This window comes from Aphelocoma coerulescens, unplaced genomic scaffold (assembly GCF_041296385.1).
Source record: "Aphelocoma coerulescens isolate FSJ_1873_10779 unplaced genomic scaffold, UR_Acoe_1.0 HiC_scaffold_56, whole genome shotgun sequence".
NCBI classification, from domain to species: domain Eukaryota; kingdom Metazoa; phylum Chordata; class Aves; order Passeriformes; family Corvidae; genus Aphelocoma; species Aphelocoma coerulescens.
In genome coordinates, this window is record NW_027183905.1 from 1,497,464 (window position 1) to 1,524,042 (window position 26,579).

Here is a 26,579-nt window from a genome sequence, read left to right on the forward strand (position 1 = left end):
GGGTCTCCGCGGTGCCCCAGGGAGGCCCCGAGGCCGCAGCGCGGTTCCCTCGGGCCCCTTGGAGCGTTTGGAATCTCCAGCTCTCAGCAATCGCTGTCCGTGGCATTCAATCCCCCTTGCAGGGTTTTCCCCCAGACCGGCTTTCTTTCCAGAGGGTTTTGTGGTTTCGCTTCGAGCCGGGGCCTGAGGGCACCGGAGCGGCCGCGGGTGCCGGGGCAGGAAGGGCTGAGGGACAGCAGCGCCCCACAAACCTCCGGGAGGGGGACAAGGGCTGGAGGGGGCAAAGAGAGAATAAACACGAGAATTTAGAAAAAGCATACCTCTAAGGAAATTCGGCTTGGCTTCCAGCGTGCAGGACACGTCTCAGCGTGCAGATCACGTTTGCATGCACCAAATATTACCGCAGGCCTAGGCCCTAGGGTGTATCACCGTGTCCCTCAGCCATAGGGAGGAGGAGGAGAGAAGATCCAGCAGGCAGGAATTGTGCAGCAAGATTGATTTATTTAATTATTTTACACACTCTTTTACAGACTTTTTTCTTCATAGTCTAATTGGACAAAGGATCAGCCTCCCCTTGGGGTGATTGGCTGAAATCCTAAAACATCCATTGTCAAAAGATTTTTCTACTATACTATAAACAAAACTTTTCAAGGTTGCAGGTGGCTTGGTTGTTTACATACCCTGCTACCTCTTCTGTGAGAGAGAAACGTCTCTCATGGACTTACAAAATAGCAAGAAAATCCTTGCTAGCAGCACTTTTGTATCTACAATGAGTGAGTGGGGTGTGGATCACATCACTGGCATCCCTCACTCGCCCACAGGCCAAGCCATCGTAGAGAGGAAACATCAGACACTAAAAAGACTGCTAGAACAACAAAAAGGTGGCAATGAGATCTCTGCCCCCATCACAAGACTGTCCAAAGCGTTGTTCACTTTGAACTTTTTAAACTGTTCCTATGAGTAACCTGATCCTCCCATCATGAGACACTTCACAAACTCTGCCAAACATAAACTGACTGAGAGACCTGAGGTCCTAATAAAAGACCCTGATACTTTACAAATACGTGGCCCGTACCCCCTAGTCACCCGGGGTAGAGGCTACGGGTGTGTTTCCACCCCAGAGGGTCCAAGATGGATCCATGGGAAGTGGATCAAACCCTTTTTGAGACCACCTGTGGATGCCAAACAAAGGAAAGAAGCTGCCACAGCCTGGAAAAGAAGAAAAACCAAGCCACCTGGAAAAAAGACTCGTCCTCCAGGCCTGAAAAACAAATCCTCCACCTCCCAGTCTCCTTAAAATGTGTCTCCCTTCCCAAAATGACCCCTCATTTTGTTTTGAAAAAGGGGCAGTCCAAGGGAGCCATTGTTATTTAAGTTAATTGTATTTGTATTAATTTTATTTGTCTTACACTGTTCCTAAAGTTACCTCCCTTGACAGCGTGATGACATCCTACCTGCTGCTGTCCCACCTGCTGCTGCAGCTCCTCCTCTGCACCAGGATCTCCAGCAGGAGGATTCCTTCCATTATCAAGGACATTGTATGGGGTTTCTTGATGGAGTTGTTAATTTTAGTAGCCATTCCCATTGTTAAGTGTTTGGTTTTGAAATCCCTTCAGCCTCCCCCCTCATTTCAAAGTAATAAAGAAGGGGGAGATGTTGGTGTGACCCAGCCCACTGCAGGGCTGGGGCTGTGTAATGCCAATCAATCCCAGCCCCTCCCCTGGATCGAGTTCCCCAAAGAGGCCGACTCAGAGGTCGATGGGCGGCTCAGAAGCCTAAGCTGCACCCCCTGGGCGGTGCCCGGGTCCAAGCCGCCTCCCTTGGTTCGGGAAAATTCTCGGTTACTCAGTCGTTCATTGGCTCTGTTATAACTCCCGCCTCTCGGTTTCCCCCCCAGTGGTTCTTGTGACATTGTGTCCTCCCCCTGGCTTGTAACTCATTGGTTGTTTCCCCTTTCACCAGGGTTTTCAAATTCCCTATAAAACTGAGGGAAAAGCCTCAGTAGGCGATCCCACCAATCCCATCACATACCAACACATGGGATTCCAGCCTTCCGAGCTCGTTTGGGTAGCGAAACTGCTAACAATAAACCTGTTACAAGTCAAACCTGAACAGCCTCTCTCTTCCTTTGTCTCCGAGCTAACGTGAGCCGATCCCATCGGCTCCTGCCATGTTCCCTCTGCCGAGAAGCCGGCTAGCTAGCCCAGCAAGCAGCTCTTTTCCTGATCCTGAAGTCGGTTCTGTGACGCACAGAAGTAACGCAGCTGGACTGCCTCTGACCTGGGGCACGCCAGAGCTCGTGCTTCGAGCACCAAACGCCGCGTTAAGCCTGACTGGGAAAGAGTGGCAAAAGCATCCGATTGTGACTGGCCCAGAGGCCCCGTGTATTCTGGGCATAGAATTCCTTCGGAATGGCTATTACAAAGACCCAAAAGGACTCAGGTGGATATTTGGGATTGCTGCTGTGGAGGCAGAGGGCATTAGGCAATTGAACACCCTTCCTGGACTATCAGAGTGATGCCTTTTCCTGGTCTTAAAATCAAGAGTCATACACGGTTAGAAGGGGAAAAGGGATTTTACCTTGGTATTTATTTTAAGGATCTTTAGGTGCACATGTCCAGGTCATATGCATCGAGATGCACTCTGCTGAGTCTCTCTCTGTCTCTCTCCCCCCAAATTGGGTATATCATTATAGGTTTTACTAATTAGCATATCTATCAAAGATTCCCCAATGAGAGGCTCAAGTGAGCCCCCCTCCCCAAGGAACCTTCCCCTGGATGGTTCTATCTTGGTTTACAGAATGTGTTCTGGAGAGGACCTTGGGGTCTGGGGCACACTGATCTCTAGCTACGAAGCTTCTAAAATGTTTAGTCTCTTAGCTTAACAAACAAGTCCAAGAATGCAGGGAAAAAGCACTAGGAACACAGAAGTTGTAAAAAGGTATAACAGGGGTATAAAAGAAAAGGCAAAAAGCTTCATGGCATCAAGAGGATCCTTCTGCAGTTGGGCTCCTGAAAGTGGAAGAGCAACGAGTGCCAATTGCCACCTTGACAGTGCACCGCCGGCAGTATCGGACAAATCGAGATGCTGTGATTCCCATCCACAAGATGATCTGCAAGCTGGAGAGCCAAGGGGTGGTCAGCAAGACCCACTCACCCTTCAACAGCCCCATCTGGCCTGTGCACAAGTCTGACGGGGAATGGAGATTGTGGACTATCGTGCCTTGAATGAAGTGACTCCATCGTTGAGCGCTGCTGTGCCCGACACGTTGGAGCTCCAGTACGAGCTGGAGTCCAAAGCAGCAAAGTGGTACGCCACTATTGACATTGCTAATGCTTTTTTCTCTATTCCTCTGGCAGCAGAGTGCAGGCCTCAGTTTGCCTTCACCTGGAGGGGCGTGCAGTACACCTGGAACCGACTGCCCCAGGGCTGGAAGCACAGTCCCACCATCTGCCATGGACTGATCCAGGCTGCACTGGAAGAGGGTGAGGCCCCAGAACATCTGCAGTACATTGATGACATCATTGTGTGGGTAAACATGGCATCGGAGGTATTTGAGAAAGGAGAGAGAATCATCCAAATTCTCCTGGAAGCTGGTTTCATCATCAAGAAGAGCAAAGTCAAGGGACCTGCCCGAGAGATCCAGTTCCTGGGAGTAAAGTGGCAAGATGGATGACATCAGATTCCCACCAAGGTCATCAATAAGATCACAGCAGTGTCTCCACTGACCAACAAGAAGGAAACACAAGCTTTCCTAGGTGCCATAGGCTTTTGGAGAATGCACATTCCTGAGTACGGATCGTGAGCCCTCTCTACCTAGTTACCTGAAAGAAGAACGATTTCCACTGGGGCCCTGAACAGCAGCAAGCCTTTGCCCAGATCAAGCAGGAAATTGCTCACACCGTAGCCCTTGGCGCAGTCAGGACAGGACCAGAGGTGAAGAACGTGCTCTACTCTGCAGCCAGGAGCAATGGTCTGTCCTGGAGCCTCTGAGAGAAGGTGCCTGGTGAGACTTGGGGCTGACCACTGGGATTCTGGAGCTGAAGCTACAGAGGGTCCAAAGTCAACTACACTCCCACAGAGAAAGAGATCTTGGCACCTTATGAAGGAGTCCAAGCTGCCTCAGAAGTAATCGGCACAGAGGCACAACTCCTCCTGGCACCCCGACTACTGGTGCTGGGGTGGATGTTCCAAGGAAAGGTTCCTTCCATGCATCACGCCACCGACACTACTTGGAGCAAATGGATTGCCCTCATCATGCAGCGCACGTGAATTGGAAACCCAAGTCGCCCTGGCATCTTGGAAATAATTACGAACTGGCCGGAAAGTGTGACTTTTGGATTATCTTCTGAAGAAGAAGAGGAGCAAGTGACACATGCCCAAGAAGCCCCACCATATAACGAGCTACCAGAGAGTGAAAGACAATACGCCCTCTTCACTGATGGTTCCTGCCGAATTGTAGGCGCTGGCTGGAAATGGAAAGCCGCCGTATGGACCCCACAGGACAAGTTGCACACGCTACTGAAAGAGAAGTTGGATCGAGCCAATTTGCTGAATTCAAAGCTGTCCAATTAGCTCCTGACATTGCTGAAAGAGAGAAGTGGCCAAAGCTCTACCTCTACACTGATTCATGGATGGCAGCCAATGCTCTGTGGGGTTGGCTGGAAAGGTGGAAGAAAGCAAACTGGCAGCACAGTGGAAAACCAATCTGGGCTGCTGAGGAGTGGAAAGGCATTGCCACTTGGGTAGAGAAGCTACCCGTGAAAGTCTGTCATGTAGATGCTCACGTCCCCAAGATCCGGGCTGATGAAGAACATCGTAACAACAATCAGGTAGATCAGGCTGCAAAAATAGAGGTGTCCCAGATAGACTTGGATTGGCAACATAAAGGAGAGTTGTTCCTAGCTCGATGCGCCCATGATGCCTCAGGCCATCAGGGCAGACATGCCACCTATAAGTGGGCACAAGATCGAGGGGTGGATCTAACTATGGACAGTATCTCCCAGGTCATCCATGATTGTGAGACATGCGCTGCGGTCAAGCAGGCCCAGCGAGTGAAGCCCCTGTGGTATGGTGGGCAATGGTCCAAATACAAGTATGGGGAGGCCTGGCAGATTGATTACATCACACTGCCTCAAACCCACCAAGGCAAGCGCTATGTGCTCACAATGGTAGAAGCCACCACTGGATGGCTGGAGACCTACCCTGTGCCTCATGCTACTGCCCGGAACACCATCCTGGGCCTCGAAAAGCAAGTCCTTTGGAGGCATGGTACCCCTGAGAGAATTGAGTCCGATAATGGGACTCATTTCAAGAGCAGCCTTATAAACATCTGGGCTAGAGAACATGGCATTGAGTGGGTGTACCACATCCCTTACCATTCACCAGCATCTGGGAAGGTTGAGCGATGTAATGGATTGCTTAAAACAACCTTGAAGGCACTGGGTGGGGGGGACTTTCAAAAACTGGGAGGTGCATTTAGCAAGAGCCACCAAGTTAGTTAACACCCGAGGATCCACCAGCCGAGAAGGCCCTGCCCAATCCAAACCCCTACAAACAACAGACGGGGATAAGGTTCCAGTGGTGCACATGAGAGGTATGCTTGGAAAAACTGTTTGGGTTAATTCTGCTTCGAGCAAAGACAAACCCATCTGTGGGGTTGTCTTCGCTCAGGGACCAGGTTGCACCTGGTGGGTGATGCAAAAGGATGGAGAGACCCGATGCATACCTCAAGGGGACCTTGTTTTAGGATGAACTACCCATGGCTCTGTACTTGAATCAGTATCAGCATGTATATACGTATATAATTCGGGTGATGCATGTATTTATATGGTTAAAAGGGTTCCGTTTCATGTAACATGTTAGTATGGAAAAATTTGGGGTGGCCAATGTTGGGGTTTTAGGAGTTCTCCTCCTACTTTCTTTTTCTCTTAAAGGAATTTTCCCCATAGATGTTGGCAGGGGGACAAATTACTGGGTGCTTAAGGAAAACAAAGGAGCTGGTTATAGCGGCAGGGGTGCATCACTTTCACCTGGGTTTGCGGGCAGTCAGTTCCCAGTGTTTGGATGGAGAGAGAGGCTTCTTCTTTGGCTGCTTTCCTTGTACCAGGGAGACCCGGGGATCCCAAGCTCGCCTTCCCTGCCCCACTGGGAGCCAGGCTGTGGCCGCCCGCCCCTGCCGTTGCTTCGAGCCTTCGCTACTCTGTAGCCCCGCTCTCCCTGCCTGCCGAGACCTCCGGGGGTTCCCACCGCAGCTCCGGAGTTTGATACATCTCGTCTGAAACCCGGGATTTGTGCTTGTGCCTGCTGTTCCAGCCTGCTGTTCCCGAGGGTCCAGCTGGACACCAGGATCGGCTGTCCAGGGGGTTTTTGAAATCTTTGTTCCATCCCTTCCCGGGATCCCAGGCCACCAGTGCCGCGTGCTCCCCGAGCTCGCTCCGGAGCGCCCCCTGCAGCCGCGGGGGAACCATCGCACCTGCCCTGCTCACCGGGAGCCGCCAGCGCCCCTGCTGGCTGCGAGCGGAACTGCACCCGAGGGGAAAGGGCCTGACAGCCGAGAAGGCTGGGACTGGGTTTGGGATTGTTTGCTGTTACTGCCATAGTTATTGCTGTTTGTTTGACTGGTTATACACATACAGATATATATTAGTATAAATTATATATTATATATTATAGTATATATATTAGTATATATTACCCTGTTATTCCTGTTCCTCATATCTTTGTCTATAAAGCTCCTTAATTTCAAAATTATAATAATTCAGAGGGAAGGGGGTTGTAATTTCTTTTTCTTCCATTTCAGGAGAGACTCCTGCCTTCCTTGGCAGACACCTGTCTTTCAAACCAAGACACTGGGAGCAACTGGGACCACAGTGGGTGCAAATACAATCATACAGGGAGTGAGTGGGTGTTGGGGTTTCAGTTTAGTCCTAGTTTTTTTCTGTTAAAGGAATTTTTTCCCATAGCATGTTGCTAGGAGATAAATGGCCATACTTGAGAGGAGATAGCCATACTTAAGAAAGACAAAAGGGCCCGGCCAGGCTTTTGTTCTCACCTGGCGGGCAGTTCAGTTCGCTCTCAGCGTCTGGAGAGAGAAGCCGCGGAGAGAAGAGCTGCTGGTTCCCGTTTTCGGCGTCTTTCCTTTCTGCTGGGAACAACACCGGGGATCCCAAAGCTGCTTTCCCTGCCCTGCTGGAGGCTGGGCTGTGGCCGCCCGCCCCGCTGCTGCTTCGAGCCTTCGCTACGCTGTAGCCGTGCTTACCCTGCCTGCCTGGAGCCCCGGGGGGTTCCCCTTTTGGATACATCTCGTCTGCCACCCGGGATTTGTGTTTGTGCCTGCCGCTCCAGCCTACCAGTCCAGCCTGCTGTTTCCGAGACTCCGGGACCAGCTGCCCACCGGTTTGTGAAGCTCCTTTGTTCCACCCTTCCCCGGGATCCCAGGGCGCCAGAGCAGCCGCGTGCTCCCCGAGCTCGCTCCGGAGCGCCCCCTGCAGCCGCGGGGGAACCATCGCACCTGCCCTGCTCACCGGGAGCCGCCAGCGATCCCTGTCGGCTGCGAGCGGAACTGCACCCGAGGGGAAATAGCCTGACAGCCGAGAAGGCTGGGACTGGGTTTGTGTTTGCTGTTACTGCCATAGTTGTTGTTGTTTTGTTTGACTAGTTATATATATATATATATATATAGTAAAGAACTGTTATTCCTATTTCCCACATCTTTGCCTAAAGACCCTTGATTTCAAAATTATAATAACTCAGAGGGAAAGGGGTTACATCTGCCACTCCAAGGGAGGCTTCTGCCTTCCTTAGCAGACACCTGTCTTTCAAACCGAGACAGTGGGTTCATACTGGAAATGACTGGAGCCACACTGGACTCTTACTGAGAGTGAAAGCAACCATCCTGGGTGTGACTGGGAGCCACTGGGACCACGCTGCGGGCAACTGGGATCTTATTGGGAATGACTGGGACCATACTGAAAACAGTGGGAGTGACTGTAAGCGACTGGGATGATGCTGGGAGTGACCGGGATCATACTGGGGGTGACTGGGAACCACCACTGAGGCGGCGGCGAAGCTCGGAGGCGGCCCCAGCGCAGGTGGGAGCCGCGCTCGGTTCTGGCGGGGCTCGGCGCTGGCTGCGGGCGGAGGGGGCGGCAGGGGGCTGGGGCGGGTTCGTTGTGCCGTGTGGGCGCCGTGTTCGCCCTGGCGTGAGGGCGCTGCGGGAGCGGCTGCCCGCGCTCTCCTTGCCGCTGCTGCCTCGGCAGGAGCCGGTGCCGGAGCAGCGCTGGCTCGTCCCGGCTGCTGTGGGTAGGACAGAGGTGGCTGCTCTGTCCCCGGGACTGTTCCTTGGAAGGTTCAGACTTCCCGATCTGCTCTCCAATATGCACACACCCGTTTTGTTTGTTTTAGTAAAACAAAGCAGTATTAATACCTCCATTGAGTCTTTGTTCTTCTTCTTTAAGTTCAGGAATTTGACATGGCCTTGGCTGAGCAGCAGTCCATGGCAATCAGTAACATTTTCTGGAAGTGATAGTTTCTTTCACTCCTTCCTACCTACAGCTCCCTGGCCCTATCTAAAGCAGATTCACAGGCTTGGCTTGTTTAAGTCACATTCACCTTATTCCTTTCCCCCGTCACTGCTGGCGCCCCTCCCCTGCTTGCGCTCGCAGGTGCCACCGAATGCGTGTCCCGGGATCGCATCTCCCCGCCCGCAGCCTCCAGCGCCCGCCCTGTCCCGGGCTGGGCCTGGGCTGGCGGCAGCGAGCCCGACAGAAACCAACGCCCGCGGGGCCACCGGGGCTGGGGCTCAGAGCCGTGCAAGGGAAGCTTTGGTTTGCAGGGACAGAAGGGCCTGGGCTCCTCCCCTGCCCCGTTTGACTTGGTTTAGGATTCAGTGTTTTGGCCGACGTAGGAGGGGAAAAAGGCGTGTTTTTTCTCCAGCACTGGGCGGGTTTTGTCCCTTGCCTTTGGGCCTTCCCCGGGCCCCCTCTGCCCTCTTGCAGAACCAGTGGCAATTCCCACCCCACGCGGTTTGTAAACAAGAGTCGGCTGCAGTCGAGAAGGCTCCAGGCGCCTCCTTCCAGGCTGACTCTGCCAATGCTGAGGCTGCTCTGGGCTCTGCCGGGGCTCTGCTGGGGCTCAGCTCTGGGCAAGGCTGGGCCCGCTCTCCCCTCGCATTGCTCCGGGCAGCTGAGTCACGGGGGAACAAGGAAGGGATACGTCAAGGGACTTGAGGTTTAACAGAGCTTTTATTCAATAAACTGCCATAACTACCAGGCTGTCCTAACCACCATAACTAACTAGCAGTGCTAACTACCGTAACTAACCACTTGTCCTAACTACTATAACAAAAAGCTGGCCCCAGGTGCTTCACGTCCTTCGCTGCTCCTTCAATTGCTTTGCTGCAGCGATCAGAGGGCTCAGGCTGGAGAGAGGCTTGGCTGATGATAAAAATGGGTGCTGCCCAAAGGATGAAAAAGAAAGAAATCAACTGTTACTTTCCCAAGTCAAGTTCCTCACAGGCTCTGTTGCAACAGGACAGAGGGGAATGTTTGAAACTCAGGAGAGGGAAGCAGGCTCAGATTAGATCTGAGGCAGAATTTTTTTATCAGAAGAGTGGGGAAACACTGGCAGAGGGTGCCCAGAGATGTGGGAGGTGCCTCCTCCCTGGAAACATCCAGGCTCAGGTCAGGCAGGGCTCTGAGCCACCTGATCTGCTTGAAGATGTCCCTGCTCCTTGCGGGGCACCTGGTCCAGAGGACCAGGAAAGGACCCTGCCAAGCCAAACCAGGCGAGGATTCTGCTGGCTTTGCATGTGAAAAGCAGCGAGACTGGACACTATTGGAGGGGGCCCCAGGAGAAAACCCCTCCCTCGCGCTGCTGTTTCCCCTGCAGCCGCTTCACATCCACCTGCAGCAGCTCCTGGGCAGACCAGCGCCGCTCCTCGTCCCGCTCCAGGCTGCACTCCAGGAAGTCCCGCAGCAGAGCCGACAGGCGCCTGGGCTCCTGCAGCTGCGGGGTCCCGTTCTGCCGGATCAGACAGCGAGCCTGCGCGGAAAGCAAACACTTCTGAAAAAGCTCTGCCAGCTTCCTTCACACCCACGAGTGCTCACAGCGACCCCGGTTTCTCAGCCCCAGTCTCCAGGGACACTTTCCACCCTGGCAGAGATGCTGCTCAGAGCTCATTCTTCTATGCCAACCAAAAAAGCCAAATGCTGCTGTAGCCACAGCCATTCCAACATCCAGATGATCTTGCCTTGAGAGCCAATGTCATTGGCTGACTTTGTTAGTTGGAACCTCCATCAGAAATAACCCATTTTGCTTCTCCAAAGACGGACACCAGCTTTACAGGCCATTTGCAAGAGTCACTGTGGTCTGCCTGTGGTATTTCCAAGGATTCTTACATCAAATGCATCCCTGCAGTGCCACTGACACTCAAGTAAATGCATTCAAGATGTTCCATCCCAGAAACTGCCAGGCAAGGAACCCGAGGTTTGGGTTGCTGAAAGCTCAGCCTTGGTGACATGGAGAAAGTAGCTTGGGCTAGGAAAGAAATATGTTAGACTATGGGGATGTTAAACAATCATCTTCATGTTTTAGACAAGTTTCCCAGTGAGAAGAGTCAGGGGGAGTTCATCTCGCAGAACCTCTTTCAGAAACTCCTTCAAAAACTTGTTGGGTTTGGGTGTGGGGTTTGGGGTTGGTCTGGGGTTTTCTGCAAGATAAGATTAGAGCTGATGCTCTGGCTTCATGTTTTCAGGTCATCCTCACAGACAGAAGAGCTGCAACAACTTAAAACCCAAAGCAAATTCTGGAGACTGCAGAATATTTGTCTGTGCTCAGGCTCGAATCCTCTGGGAATTCCCTTCCCGATGGGCAGAGCCCTCCGGCTGCTCCTCCCAAGGCGGGGTCCCTCTGTGCTCACAGGCCTCTGCAAACTCTGGGAAATTTGCCTCTTACCATGGCCGCCGTGTGCTCAAAGTAAGGAGGTTCTCCTTCCACCATCTCGATGGTCACAATGCCCAAGGACCAGATGTCCACCTTGGGGCCATAAGGAGAACTGGTCACAACCTCTGGGGCCATCCAGTGAGCAGTGCCCACCATGGAGCTGCACTGCTCCTGCTCAGGGCTCAGCTGAGTGCAGAGGCCAAAATCAGCTGAGGACAGAAACAAACACTGTCAAAGGCAGCTGGAATGAGGAAACCAAGCACAAAGATTGCCCACTCTCAGTCTGAGAATGCACTGCTGAATCCAGCTGGAAAAGTCCGCAGGGCTGTAGCCAAGGCAAGACGGAAGTGGACCCTTAAAGGAACCCTCAGCTTTCATGCAGTGGCTTTTAGTGATTCCCTTGAAGCTTCAGATTCCAACTCCCGCCCCTCTGCAAGGGCCATATCCAGAGCAAAGCCACTGCTGACACCCTGCTCCTCTCCGGAGCTCTCTGCATGGGGCAGCCGCTCTCAGCTGGCAGCAGGGGCCGGGTACCACCACCAGCAGCACTTGTGGGGCTCTGGCCGTCACTGGGAAGCAGCCCCACACCTGCAGCCCGGGAGCGCCGTGCCTGACCAGGAACACCCACCCAGCTTGACAGAGCCGTCCGTGGCCAGAAGGATGTTGGAGCTCTTCAGATCTCTGTGGATCACCCGGTTTGAGTGGAGGAAATCCAGGCCCTGCAGACACTGAGAGAGAGCAAGAAACACGAGGGTGGAAATCCATGGCCGGAATACACAATCCCACAAGAAAGGACAGTTTAGAATTCTGCCAGCAGCAGCTTTGCTGTGCCAGGCCAGGAGTGCAGTGCAGACAAGCTCCAGGCAAATGGTTCAAGGCAAAGCTGAGAACAGCAAATCAAATCAAAAAAGACAGAGAGTCCCACAACAGCAGGAAAGAGGACAAGAGCAGAGTGGAAGTGCAGTGACACTGGCAAGCCGTTCACTTCAGAGGCTCTTTCTTCTGCAGCTCATAAAAACAACACAGAAACAAAGCTCTGAGCATGGAGCCACTCCTGTTCTCAGGCCCTGCTTGGAAGGAGCATTGTGTCCATGGGAAGCACGAGCAGGATCCCTCACCTCCCGACTGACAGCTGCCATCTCTCCTTCAGCCATGCGTGTCTGTCTGACAACGTCCTGCAAAGTTCCTCCATCCATGTATTCCATCACCAGCCAGAGATCTTCATCAACAAGGAAGCTGGAAGAGGCAAACAATGGCATGGAGATGAACGCGCACTGCTCAATTCCCCGATGGAAAAGCCTCGAGTGGAGTTTTGTTTCCAGGTCACTTGTAAATGAGGACAGAATCCGATGCAGAGACATTCCTGCCAGGCTGCACAGTCCTTGGGATCTGCACAGTCTAAAGGAGAAGGAGACGCCTGTGGGAAAGGAGAGGCCTTAGATGGCAAGCAAGTGAAAAATGCAGTTTAGCAGCAGCCCAGATCAATGTGGAACCACAACACTTGCCCCCAGCTGGTTCAGCATCTGAACTCAGCAGTTCCACCGTTCCCTCCAGAACAAGGCAACACAACTTCCAGAGTTATCCAGGGCAGGAGGCCGTGCAGCACTTAGGACAAAAGTGGTCAAGTGTTTGGAAAACCTTGCAGCAAGTGCCTTCAGAAACAGGCAGGGCCAATGCAAAATGGGCAAATGAGGCATTTCTGGAAACAAGAACCTGGTCTTCCTGGCATCTGCAGCAATGGAAAAGAGTTGGGAAGGAGAAGCCAAGGGAAATAATGTCTGCCAGGGTCTATCAGCACTTGTTGTAAGACCCAGAAAACTGGGTCAGCTTGAAGGAAAAACCAAACCAAAGCAACAAAAGCACACGGAGGGAGTGAACTGACAGGCTGTTGTTTTGGGAAGCTACGGCCGGGTGAGGCTTTTTCAAAACAGGCTACAGACTGCGGATGCCAGGAGAGATTAACGCAGGGCCCGTGCACGGGATAAGAGCTGAAGCACTCACCTGTCCAAAGAGCTGACAATGTTGGGGTTCTTCTTGTCCTTCAGGACCAGGATCTCATTCACAGCTTGTTCCCTGTTCTGCCCTCTGAGACTCATTTTCTTTATGGCCACCTGAAAGGACATTGCAGCCCTTGAACTGCAGGAGTCTGGGGCAGGAGGCCGCAGCAAACACGGAGCGAGTCTTTGCGGAGCGACGGAGCTGGGCTGTGCCAAACTGCCTTGGGATGGGACACCCGGGCTCAGCAAGTGACATTCCCACAGCCCATTTCTCTGCTCGCTGCGGGGCCGCTTACAGGACACAGGGCCAGAGACATTTGGCCTTGGAAGCTCTGCAGAAATGGGCCCTCAGCTCTCAGCCTCAAAGCTCTCACAGCATTCTCTGCACCTGCAGTCTTCTCAAACCGCCTTAGTTTACCACCACTCTCATTATCATTCAAACACATTTTGCAAGCAGGAAGTAATTCTGGTTCTGTGAAAACAGAGCAAAACAGCCAGGAACCCTTTAGCAATCCTGGGGGATTTGGTCATGATTTCAAACGCAACTGCTCTGTTTGGGATTGCACAACAGAGCAAACACGCACAAACATTGCTCAGATGATCCCTGTCACGGGCTGTCACTGACACCAGACCCAAACACAGCTGCAGCGTTTAGGAGAGAGCTTTGCTCTGCACATCCATCTTCTCATTCCTCTCCCTCTCTCTGGGAACAGCTGCAGTAGGACTAAAACCCCAAACTGATCCCAAGAAGGATCTCTCCTTAATTAGGTCTTGAGGTACTCTTGGAAGATGAAACGCAGGATGGAAAAACTGCTAAACAGTGTTTCTGTCCGAGGCTGGGATGAAGATAAATTAGGCCTCAGCCTCCACCAGCTGATGCACTGATGTTTTCAGATATGAAGACCAAGCCAGCGTGTCCTGCTCTGACAGACACCGCTGCCCTCCTTGCATTCCTTTGGGCACTTCAGAAGGCTCAAGTCTGTCCCAGCCGTGCTCTGCAGGCTGACACTGCTGTGCCTTCAGAGGAACAGCCTGTGCAGGAAAGCTCTGCTGGCCCCACAAAGCTGCAGCCACAGCTCCCAGCAGAGGGGAAAGCCCTCAAGAGCTGCCTGACGCGCTGGGCGTGGTGACACTGACCTCTCCTCCAGTGGCCCTGTCGAGTCCTTTATAAACGGTTCCGAAAGCCCTGGAGACAGAACAGCAGAGAAGAAAGAAGCAGCGCTTTAGGCCCTGGGAGTGAAAGCCAGCCCAGACAGGAGATCTCTGCTGCCTGCAGCGTTTACAAAACACCTGGGTGCATCGACCCTTCAAACAGCAGCGCAGCAGCCACCAGCCCTGTGCCACACAAGGTGTGTGAGACAAAACTGGGGCCCAACATGAAGGAAAAGGGCTGGAGCAAATCCCCAATGTCCACACTGAATTACTTTAGTCCAAAACCTAGGGTGGGAGCAGGTGTCTAAAGAACAGGAGAAGAATGTATTTCATCCTTTTCCATTTCCTGCCTACGAGCTGCAGGATCCACAAGGGCCCTGCCATCAGGCAGCTGATGCATTTTCCCCTCCAGTGCAGCAGCTCTGTGTCTGTTACTGCATGTACAGGGCTTACTACCTGTGCTGAAAAGAGCACTTATTAGTTCATCTCTGGTTTCTGTTTCTAAACTGTTATGTTGATAATCCTGACCGGTGGATATTTTTGGAAGCAAACTATTTGAAAGGAATCTTCTTGAGAACTGTTTTCTGACAGTCACCAGATGGTGAGCTGCTCTTTCAGGCAATCACATTCCAGGGACAGAAGATCTTCCAGGTCCTGCTCCTTGCTGCAGGCAGGACACTGCCAGCCTCAGGGGCCTCTGACGATGCCTTCTGACCACAGTTACCAATTCTGGTCAGGACTGAGAGACAGCAGGATCGTGGCCCAGTGTCTGAAGCTGTTTGCAGCTTGCCTGGCTTCTCACTTGATACTGCACCAGCAAATACCTGGCCCCTGCTTGTGCAGAAGTAACTGCCGTGCACTTACCCTTGGCCAACCTGCTCCAGTTCCAGGTATTTCTCGGCAGGCTCCCCCACGCTCACGGTGCTCCCTGAAAGAAACCACATGGAAGACGCTCCCTCCCAGATGGAGACCCCGCCTTGCAGCAGGGCCAAAATGCAGCCCCACTCCCTGGGGCCGGGAGCCCCTTGCTCTCAGCTGGGCAAGGACAATAAATGACTCTGTGACATTCAGCTGCACAGCAAGCCTGGGTGCAGCTGATGCTGAGACACACACGCAGCACCCTGCTCTGGCACACAGCAGCACAGCAGACGTACTCAGCTGCATCAGGCACCACTCCTCTCTGCCCTCTGGCTGCAGGGCTGTGCTGCTGTCAGATTGTTCAGCCCAGGATCCCGCAGCAGAGGGAGGTTCAGTGTCCTCTTCCCAAGCAGAGGGAGGTTCCCCATCCTCTTCCCAAAATTCAGCAGGTTCCTGGTCTTCTTTCCAAGCCACGGGATGTTTGCCGTCCTCTTCCCATGCCGGGAGAATTGCAGCCTCCTCTTCCCAAATCACAGGATGTCCTCTGTCCTCGTCCCACGCTGGGAGATGTCCGTCGTCCTTGTCCCATGGCACTGGAGCCTCGCTGTCCTCGTCCCACACCGGGTGATGTCCACCATCCTCGCCCCACACCACAGGAGCTTCACTGTTGTATTCCCAAACCGTGGGATGTTTGCCCTCATCTCCCGGGACAGAGGGAAGTTCACCATCATCCCCCAGAACAGCGGGAAGTTCACTGCTGTCTTCCTCCTCTTTGGCCTCCTCTTTGGAAGCACAGGGAGCCAGAGGAGGAGCTGATGTTGCTTTTGTGCCCTGTGGACAGATGGTAGCGTGAGGGACGGGAAGTTCTATCTCAGTTATTGCCTTATTTATCCTCAGCTACACATCCAGCTGCACTAAGCAGAAATGGGATTTGGAGATGTTCAAACTAGGAAGGGGCTAAAGTCGACATTGCCACTTATTGCTGGGCATTCCATATTCCACCATGGCTAAAGCCAGCAAGCAATCTTCTGCCTGCAAAACCAGACCTGCAGCTCTTCAAAAGCTCTTCAGCAGAGAAGGAGAAAAGTGCCAGGGATCCCTTTGCTGCTGCTGCTGCGGCTGCTGCAAAGACACTGGCAGGAACTTTCCTTCAGCCTCCCAGGCTGGTGCTCGACTGCCACACGCCAAGCTCACAACTCTCTGCACAATTCTGACCACCAAAGGTTCCTTTCCCACTCACCGAAGGAGGAGCTGCTCGGGATCCACGCGTGAGGTGCCCTGCAACGGGACAGGCAACACGAACCAGATGCTGTTAGGAAAAACCTGCCCGTGGTGGGAACTCCCACGGAGCAAGGCAACCCTGAGAGAGCATTTTGCTTCCACAACATCCCTCCAGGAGCCACAGTCCCTTCGCACAGCAAGCAAGAGAACAGCACAGAATCCTGGGCTGTGTCAGCTCTTGGCTGCAGCAGCCAACGCAGGGAGTTCCAGGCTCCGCTGGCACAGACTCTGCGCTTGAGGGAACAGAACCCCCCCGGCTCCATTGCAAATGCTGTGCACGCCCCGCTGGCTGCAGACACCCCCTTTTTCAGCTGCAGCTGGCAGCAGGAGCTCTCCCAAACCAGCGGTGTCTTAATGGCAATTTGGTTACAAAGGCAGCTCAGTTCCAGTGGGAGAACAGAAAGCACACAGCAAGCCCGAAGGCACCGACGCTGCAGCCAGGGAAAACCTCGACTTACGTGCCAAGTGGGCTAAAAAATACCCCGAATAAGCCACAGAGTACAGAGTGCAAACTGCAGCAACCGCTTGCTGAATCATTTTGGCCGTGCTGCACACGTGGCAGACTGTACCCCTGCAAGCACAGAAGGACACCCGGCAGGGGCTGGGCTGGCTGCTGAGAATGCCTCGGGCAGGAGGATCCTCCGGCAACCAGCGGGCGCCCAGAGCCGCTCTGGACACTGAGGGCTCCGTGCCCACAGCAACGGGAACACGGCGAGGACGCGGCAGCGTTCCCGTGACATCACAGCAGCAGCTCCCGCAAGAACCGCCTGGAAGGTTCTCCTCTGTCACAAAGGAGCACAAAGGATCCTCCCGGGGCACAGCCTGTTGCTCAAAGGATCCAAGAGGAACCCAGAAAATGCAGCAGACAAGGACAGCCCATAGCCAAGCCTGAACAACGAAATCAAAGCCATGCACTGATGCTCCGAATTAGGGGCGGGAGTCGGGAGGCCGCAGGGCTTCCCAAGGAGCCGGAGGCACCCAACACGCAGGGCTGGGCAAGTCGGGCCGGGAGCAGCGGAGAGCTTTGTTTCCCTTCCCAGCTGAATGGCGGCTCGGGCCGGGCCCGTTCCAGGGCTGTTCCTCAGCTGCGGCTTTCCCCTCACGCAGCCCGGGGGGCGCTGGGAGCGCGGGGCGAGGCTGGGCCGTGTGCAGAGCCCGCCCCTCGCTGCGATTGGGCGGTGCTGCCGTCAGTCGTGGTTCTGGCGCGCTGATTGGTCGGAGCGGGGAGCAGCCCGGGCCCGGAGCCGCCGGCAGGGCGGCCGTGGCGCAGCAGAGGCGCCATTGGCGGAGCGTCTGTGCGGGCCCGGGAGCGGCGGCGGCGGCCGGAGCCCGGTGAGGCGGCGGCGGAGCTCGGAGGCGGCCCCAGCGCAGGTGGGAGCCGCGCTCGGTTCTGGCGGGGCTCGGGGCTGGCTGCGGGCGGAGGGGGCGGCAGGGGGCTGGGGCGGGTTCGTTGTGCCGTGTGGGCGCCGTGTTCGCCCTGGCGTGAGGGCGCTGCGGGAGCGGCTGCCCGCGCTCTCCTTGCCGCTGCTGCCTCGGCAGGAGCCGGTGCCGGAGCAGCGCTGGCTCGTCCCGGCTGCTGTGGGTAGGACAGAGGTGGCTGCCCCGTCGGCGGGAGTGTGCGGGAAAGTTCCCGTGGCCAGAGGTTTGTGTCCCCAGAGGAGCCGGAGGAGTCCTGTAAAAGGAACTTTATTCCTGGAGCAAGGGAGAGGCCACGGGGCATTTCCCGTGGGGTCTGTCCAAGTGTTGGAGGACGCAGCCTCCTTTTTATGCCGATTTCCCCGGCCGCATCTCCGTGTCCCTTTCCCCCTTGGCTGAGGTCCTTGGAAGGTACAGACTTCCCGATGCGCCTGCTGCATGTGCCCCTTAATGTGCACCCCCACTTTGTATAACATCCGATATTCATGCCTCTGTGAAGTTTTATTTCCTTTGTTCTCTGTTTCCCCACTTTTCCTTGGCCATCTCTTTGCCAAGAGCACTTTGAGTCCTTTAATTTTCCACAACCTCCTGGTCCTTCTGCTGAGAGAGAATCTGATGCCACCCCAGGGTGAAATGTGGCGTTGCTCATGGGAGTGGATTGGTGGGTGAGAAGGTCAGGAGCTGGAGCTGTGTGCTTGGTTATGATTTGGAGGACAGCTTGTAATCTAATGATGCATTGAAATGATCACTGGGTTCTCTGGCACCTGGTATGAATTTGTTCGGGTTCCCAGGGGCTGCTCCATGGTGTTGTAGGATTTGTTCTGGTGGCCGTTCATCTTTTCCCCATTTTTGGGCGCTCCCAGAAATGCCAGGGATGCATCAATTGACCTCTTTTCTCTGATTAAATCATCACATCCTTGGATTCCCAAGTGATTTCGCTGACCTTGTGGCAGCAAAAGCAGCCCAGTGGTCAAACGCACCCTGTATAACCCAGACAGTGCCAGCAGATGTTGGAGTGGGGAGAGGGATGATTCCCCCCCGCTTTTGTGAGTGAAGTTCTCCCAACATTCTCCGTTTGCTGTTTTCCTTTGCAGCTTCAGGGATTTCTGTTGCAGAGTCCGAGATGCTCAGTGTGGGCTCTGCCTTTAGCGATGAAAATTCCGTCTGTGCAGGGAGGCAGAGCTTGGGGGTGAGGGGCAGAGGGAATCAGCCCAATTCCTCTGGCAGGCAAGGAGAGCCTGGGACATTGTGCACACTTCCCGCAGCAGAGTTAATTTGCATTTCTAAAGCTCCTCTGCTGGCTGCCTGGAAGGAAGCTTCTCTTCCAGGGCAACCATCAGGTGGCTCACCTATGGGCCCCCCCAAAAGCGGCTTTTTTTTCCCCTTTTTTTAAAAATATTTTTTAACTGTTTATGAGGAAAAGGGTCAGTTTTAAAGCTCTTCCAGTTTTGCAAAGTGCAGCCTACAGGTGAACATCGAGAAACCCATTCCAAAATTCTGCCATCACTAACAGACACGCACACACATACACAGAAAAATCCAAAGCAGTAAAGATTTTTGGTTCTTCTCCTCAGACTAAAAATTGACTCTCACACCCCTGGCCCAAACCCAACTGACAATATCAAAGTAGAATTATTAAGAAAGAACATTCTAATGGTGTAATCCTGTCACAGAAACTGCGGGAAGAACAAAAACTCTCCAACGACCTTTTTAGTGTTAGAGGATCAAGGCATTACTTTCATTGTGGCCAGGATGTGCAACAGAAATCATTTCATCCACACAGAGCCCGGGTGTGCAGAGAAAATCATTCCATGGCACACGAGTTTTAGTCTATTTTTCCTCACCTTGATGCAGTCTAAACCCATCGAAATCCATAGGTTTAATGTTCATTGGTTCCAAGTTGGGCAGTTCTTAGTATTTGGTTTCCTATTGGCCCCGGATTGCTTGGCCTCTGATGTTCATTAGGTCCACACTCCTTGATTTCCTTCTCAGCCTTTTCCAGAGCAGGGGTCTCCAGCTGTGCCGGGGGCAGTGTCTGGGGCAGCTGTTCCTTGATGTTTGCTGATGGGCGTTGATGTTTTGTTGATGGGCGTTATCTTTTGGGTATCTTTTGGGCTGTTCCCAGTCTGTTGAGATGTTAAGCTCATCTCTGCTGAGTGCTGTAACATCCCTTAACAAACACTTTAAAATTCCTTTCGCCAAGGCAGAGGCAAAGCAAGCCTGAGTAGAGAAATAAACTTTTAAAACACTTTTGAACTTGGTCTATTTTCCAGCAATCGAATCCCGCCCAGCCCAGAGTGTGAGTGTAACTGAGAGCCAGAGTGGAATTCTCCCGCTGTCTCCCGCAGCAGCTGTGGCGAGTGCAGGCACAGAAAGCTCTGAAGCTCGCCCGGTGCCAGCGAGGATTGGCCCCCAGTGCCTGGAGATGCCAGAGGAGGTGCCCAGCCAGACAATTTCAGCAGAGGATCTGTGGGCAGCCCCCGGGGCTTGCCCCGCTGTGGAGCCCTGGCTGCTGCTGCGGCCCCTTCTGTGCAGGGGCAGTGGCGGCCTGGCCTGCTCCTCCTGCAGCCGGGGAGTGCAAATCCGCGGGGCTTCCGAGAGCTTGAGGCGAGGCTGAGGGGTCCCCCCGTGTTCAGCTGTGCTGGCGGCTGTTTCTGTGCTCGGGGACACTTGGAATGGGCCACGCCCTTGGCCACCAGTGGTGCTTCTTTGCACTCCTCAGGCAGGACCCGATGTCCTGGTTGGATGCTGTGGGCAGCAAAGTCCCAAGGCAGGGTCTGTGCCAGCCGAGCTTCCTGTGGAAGAGCTTTCAGAAGAGACAGGATTCTGGCCACAGACTGCTTGAAACAGACATCCCTTATCTCCATCCCCACTAAGTCGGGAATGAGCAGGGTGAGGAATTGCAAACATCAGTTCCAGGGGAGATAATTGAGTATCTGCCCTGGGTCTGGCTCTTCTTCTTGCCAAAGCCAATGGCAGCAGCCGTACCCGTGGCATCTTGGTTTCTCTCAGCAGCTTCAGAAGGTGTTTCTTTATTTCCCCATTCATTCTTTCCACCCGACCCGAACTCTGGGGGTGCCAGGGCGTTTGGAGGTCCCACTGTGTTCCTAAAGCAGCCAGAACAGCCTGAAGGGTCATTCCTGTAAAATGAGTTCCCCTGTCTGAGTCTATTGCTTCCACAATCCCATCTCTTGGAATTGTTTGTTCCAAACATGCCTTAAGAACTGGTGCAGGGATTGCTGAAGCAGTTGGAAATGCTTCTGCCCCGCTGTGAGCTGCCATGCTGTTAGCAGAAGATATTGAAGCCTTCCTGCTCAGGGCATTTCAGTGCCAGGCTCTTCCAGGCACCCCCAGCTCGGCCCTTTGAGCTGAGCATGCAGGCGCTGAGCTGCGCTTTGTCTCCTTCCCTTTCCTTAAGAGCAGCGTGTCTTGTCACTCTTTTCCCTTCTGCTGCCCTTGCAGACCCATCCCTAAACACCTTTTCTCCCTCAGGCCAGGGAATGTCTGGTCAATCTCTCCTAGGCCGGCTCTGGAGCTCTGTCACTTGACTGCAGCCATGGGTTTCTTGCCAGCCCCGTGTCCAGGGCCGTTCAAACAGGAGGCTGGGTTCAACCCTTGCCCTGTCCTCAACTCTGAATCCTCCTGTTCCATCCAACAAGTTTCATTCTGTAAGAAGCCAGCGGTGCTCATCCATTTAGAGGCTCCTTTGGTTAACAAAGCTTTACCTTGATGCCAGGCTTGAACAATGAGAGATTCTGCTGCTGTCAGTTTTCAGGCCTCAGTTCCCATTAAAGCCGGGGCTGCACAATTCTGCAGACAATGAGGCCACTCTCTGGCCACTGGGTGAAACATTTGAGCCCAGGAATTCCTTTGGCATGGCCCTGATTAACATCCACATGCAATTCAAATGGTTTTTCCCTGTCTGGGAGGGCCAGGGCAGGAGGCTCAGTTAATCTGCTTTTGAAGCCTTGACAATTGTGCTTTCCTTCTGGTGTCCATGATGGGGTTTCTTGCCTGGCAGGAGAGGAGAGTTGTAGGCAGAGATGCCTGGCTCCAGAAGCGCTGCCTTTAGCAGCAGGGACTCAGTAAGAGGCTGTAACCCCTTCCTTGCCTCCCTTGGAACAGGGTATTGCTTTTAGACACCACTTGTCCTGGATGCTTCAGAGGAATTTGGAGAGGCTCCATATCTGATTTTCCCTATTTCCCTGGGGCTGCCCACACTTCTGGGTTCCCTTCAGCAGAGGCCTTCGCACACATTTGACACAAAGGTCCAGCAGCATTAGCCTCTGTATCTCCTTTGACAATATGAATTTGCATTCCCACTTCAGCCACCAAATGCCTTCCCAGTAAATTACAATCACAATTAGGAGCAAACAGAAATTGATGCGCTTCAAACCCATCCCCCACATCTACTGATAGTGGTTGAATAAAACACCCCTGCTCATCTTTCCCACTTATTCCCTGAATAATCAAGGAACTTCTTGACAATTTCCCCCCTTAGGTATCAGATTCGGAGTGGATCGAGAGGCCCCTGTGTCCATCAGGAGCGGCCTCGTCTCGATCCAGATGCGCCCTGAATGTTCTCAAGGGCTCTGGTGCGGTGGGTCCCTGGTCTGCTGGGAGCTCTGCCAGCCCTGACAATCCATGTCCATGTGGGGTGGACTTGCTGGTGCTGAGGGTGCTGCTGTCTGTGCTTGCAGTGTCCTTCTGGCCTGCAGATGGACCCCTGATTCCTTGCCAGGGGCTGTTTGGGTGGGCTCTGCCGTGCCGAGGAGGGCAATGCCTGTGCCAGGTGCTTGTGGCCGCCGCCGTCCCCTGGGTGCTGGGGCCCCCTTGGGCCCTGCGGTTCATCCCTGGGGGGCTGTAGAAACTCTGCCATGGCCTTTGCCTTCACCTTGGCCTTTTGCTCATCCCTTCTTGCATTGCCCTGCTGAGCCTTTCTGGCCAAGTGCTGCAGGGGCTTCTTGTGCCTCTCCTGCAGCCCCCTCAGTGCCTGTGGGTGCTCATCCTCTGACAGCTGCTGAGCTTTCTGCAAAATCATTCATTTCTCCAGTGACCCAAACAAGATTGATGAAAGAAAATCCTGATCCTTCCACATCCCGCAGCCTCCTGGGGGCCGGGGGCCACTGCCGGCCCTGCCCGGGGGGTGTTGGGGTCAGGCAGTGCCCGGCGCTGAGCCCCGGCTGCCCCACAGCCCCGGCCCGGCCCCACAGCTCCCCACAGGCCCCCAGCCCATGCTGCCCTGTCCTGCTGCTCCCCACCACAGAGCAACCCCCTCAAATCCTGAACTTCTTTGTTTCCCTGTCCTGGAACGCGGGGTACAAAAGATCTGGATCAGCTGGCAAATGTTGAGGATAAGATGGTGCTGAAAAGCACCCCACTCCTCACTTTTTTCTCTTCCTCCTCTTTTCCATCTTCCTTTTCCTTTCTTACCACATAGATTCCTCCTGCTGCTGTTTGCCTTAACCATATTCCTGCACACTCCCTTCAACCAATCCCTTCCCAGCACACCAACACCATCCGTCCGCTGTTGCTGAGACCCCTTCTCGACTTCCCTTTTTCCCCCTGCTGGGTTTCCATGTCCTTAATTAGCTCTGGGACAATGTGCAAACTGCCTCAACATTGTCCCCTTTTGATTAGGAAACGATGTCCATGGTTCTGTTCAGGCTTTGTTGTTGTTCTGGAAGTTGAGGAATTGAGCAGGAGCTTGGCTGAGCAGCAGTTCGTGTCAGTCAGTGCCATTTTGTGGAGCTGCTGGTTTGTGCTGTCACTTGCTTGTGTGCAAGTGCGTGTGGCTGTGTCCGAGCAGATTCAGAGCATGTGTTTGTAAGGAGGCGTTGGTGTTGTTGGTTCGCTGGGGGTGCCCGGTTTTCGGGACATCCCCCCTGGAGCAGGGTGTCCCCCCTTGGTGCAGGCGCGGCCCTCAGGCAGCGCTCAGCCAATCAGAAGGCGCGGCGCTGGTGACTCAGCAGTTGCCAGGCAGAGCCGCAGCGCCCGGCGCTCCCCAGCTGGAGCCCACGTGTGGCCCGGCCTTGGCGCCCCCCGCCAGGGGAATTTGGGGAGGTGGGAGGGGGGGAGCGCCAAGGCCGGGCCGGGCCGTGCTGTGCTGGCAGAAGTGGCTGCGGCGGGGGCCGAGTGCGGGCAGGAGCGGCCGAGAGCCCAGCGCTGCCCCAGCCCGAGCTGCCGCAGCTGCATCGCTGCTCGTGCTGTGCGATCCGAGAGCTCTGGGGGGCAGAGCGAGCCAGGGCTGGGTGCTGGGCCTGGGGGGAGCAGGAGAAAGGCTGGAGGAGCAGGGCTGGAGACCAGAATGGTGAAACGATGCCCGTGGGAGCAGCAGGTGGGATTCTGCAGGAGAAGGAGTAGTGTGAGGAAGAGGAGTGTGAGGAAGAGAAGGGACACAGGAGGAGGAGGAGCAGGAAGAGGAGGCACCCCAAGGTTCCAGCACTCGCTGTATCTGCAGCCTCCCCCCAGCCCCAGGAGCGTTGCCCCCCCCCCCATCCAGCAGGTGATCAGGGAAGGGGATCCACGATTTTCCCGAGGGTGAATCTTGGTGTTTCTGAGGTTTATTGGTTTCCATGTTGGTGCTTTGGTTTTTTTGTGGGGGCTGAATGTGTTTATATTTTGGAGGGTGTTTTATCTGGATCTTGATGTTTTGGGAGTTTTGGGTCTGTGTCTTGGTGTCTGGGGGCATTTTGGGCTGAGTCTATGTGTTTTGGAGATTTTTACAGACACAAGATGCCCAGGGATGGACTTGGGCAGGAGGAACCCCCAGCCCAAGGCGCTCACCCCTTGTTGTTTCCCCAGTTCAGGATTTGTCATTCCCAAGGTGTGGCCGGATGGAGGAGGAGGAAAAGCTTCGGAGATGCCGCATGAGGAGGGGCTGCAAACGCAGCCCAGAGAGATCCAAGGAGGAAAGAGCCCCCCTGGGCTGGGAAGGTGGCCGGAAATCCAGGCAGAGCTTGGTGTTGGGGGAGAAGCCTCAGGGTGGGGAGAAGCCCCACAAGTGCTTGGAATGTGGGAAGGGCGTCAGGTGGAGCTGCACACTGAGGGTACACCAGAGGATCCACACTGGGGAAAGGCCCTATGAGTGTGGGGAGTGTGGGAAGAGCTTCAGCCAGAGCTGCAGCCTGAGAAAACACCAGAGGATCCACACTGGGGAAAGGCCCTACAAGTGTGGGGAGTGTGGGAAGAGCTTCTCCAGCATCTTTTGCCTGATCCAGCACCAGGTGGTCCACACCAGGGAATGGCCCTATGAGTGCTTAGAATGTGGGAAGAGCTTCCGCCAGAGCTCCAGCCTGTGGACACACCAGCGCATCCACACTGGGGAGAGGCCCTACGAGTGTTCTGAGTGTGGGAAGAGGTTTCCGACCAGCTCCGATCTCCTCAGACATCAGCGCATTCACACGGATGAGAGGCCCTTCCGCTGCCCCGACTGTGGGAAAGGCTTCAATCAAAACTCCCACCTCATCAGACACCGGCGCATCCACACCGGGGAGAGGCCCTACGAGTGCCCCGAGTGCGGGAAGAGCTTCGTGCGCTGCTCCAGCTCCATCCCCCGTGGGAGGATCGGCGTTGGATGATCCCCAGTGACCCCCGTGGGGCAGAGCCCTGGTGACCCCCGTTCCGGGTGATCCCTGCTGGGTGGGGGGAAGGTGTTGGAGAGATTTCTTTGCCTTCTCCTTGTGCTGCTGGGATTTGGTTGGTAATAAATTCCCTCCCTGTGCCCAGGCTGGCTCTGTTGTGCCCGTGCCAGTGCTCGGGGCGGGATCTCTCCCGGTCCTTCTCTCAGCTCCTGGGCCTTTCCTTGTATTTGCTGTCCCTGTGCAGTAGCAGAGGGCAGGGACAGAGCGGTTTTGGTGTCTCCCGGCATCCAGGCAGGGCCAGCCCAGCCCTGGGGGTTGTGAGGGGCTTGTGGGGGTCCCCCGTTTACGGGACATCCCCGCTTGGAGGAGGGTGTCCCCCTTACTGCAGCCCCAGCCCTCAGGCAGCACTCAGCCAAGCAGAGAATGCCCTCAGCTGGGGCCTCGTTTTTGGGCAAAGCTGAGCCCCTGGACATCTCCATCCCCATTTTGGGGTGCAGCTGAGCTCCTGGATACCTGGGTCAACAGTTTTGGGGCTCTATTGGGCTTGCACAGCCTGGTTTTGGTAGCGGGGTTGGTTCAGAGGTGGCTTCTGAGAGAAGGATCTGGAAGCTTTCTCCATGTCTGGCAGAGCCAATCCCTGGCAGCTCCAAAGATGGAGGTGCCGGATGCAGAGATGCCCCCACAGCCCCTGGGAAGGAGGGAGGAGGGGGAGGGTGGTTTAAGGATCTTCTTTTCCTTCTCATTCTCCTGCTCTTATTTTTTCAGTGTCATCAATTTAATTAGTATCTCTAATTAGAGCCTGTTGTGCCCGTGCCAGTGTTTGCTGAGGGATCTCTCCCGGTCCTTGTCCCCACCCAGGAACCCTCGGTTCCATTTTCTCTCCCCTGTGCGGCTGCGGGGGGCAGGGGCAGAGTGGCTTTGGTGGGTGCCTGGCACCGGGCCAGCGTCACCCCAGGCCATGGGCACCCCTGAGATCCCGTGTCCCTGGGGACACATTTCTGGGCACAACTGAGCTCCCACCTGCCCAGCACCCCGAGGTTCCCCCTCCAAAAAACCCCACCGCGAGGCTGCAGCATCCCTAAAGCCCCTCAGCCAATCAAAATCGTGGCCAGCGCTGGCCATGGGGCGAGTGGCAGCAGCTGCGGCCGTACTGGTGGCACTGGTGGTGCTGGGAGCCCCCCCGGCTGCGGGCGGGGAGCTCTTGGGTGAGCGGTGGGGACGGGATGTGATGGTAAAGGGGGGGAGAAGGGGAAAAAGGGGTGATGGGACCCTTAAAATGAGTGAGAGGTGGAGGGGACCCTCAAAGGAAGAGCAGGAGGGGGCTGAAGAGTGTGGGAGAAACGGGTGA

At 54.7% G+C, this 26,579-nt stretch overlaps 1 protein-coding gene and 1 pseudogene across 1 annotated transcript; one reads left to right on the forward strand and one right to left on the reverse strand.

The window, feature by feature from the left end:
- Positions 1 to 26,579, reverse strand: part of LOC138101859 (uncharacterized) — a 678,931-nt pseudogene that overhangs the window by 424,603 nt on the left and 227,749 nt on the right.
- On the forward strand, positions 17,484 to 25,331 carry LOC138101882 (zinc finger protein 154-like). Its single transcript, XM_068999636.1, has 2 exons — positions 17,484 to 17,603; positions 24,453 to 25,331. Exon 2 carries the CDS (start codon positions 24,485 to 24,487, stop codon positions 25,226 to 25,228), a length of 744 nt encoding a protein of 247 aa, XP_068855737.1. The 5' UTR covers positions 17,484 to 17,603; positions 24,453 to 24,484; the 3' UTR covers positions 25,229 to 25,331.

What these genes read in the sequence shown, in the direction of transcription:
- LOC138101882 (XM_068999636.1), top strand. Translation starts at nt 24,485, where the DNA reads ATGGAGGAGGAGGAAAAGCTTCGGAGATGCCGCATGAGGAGGGGCTGC.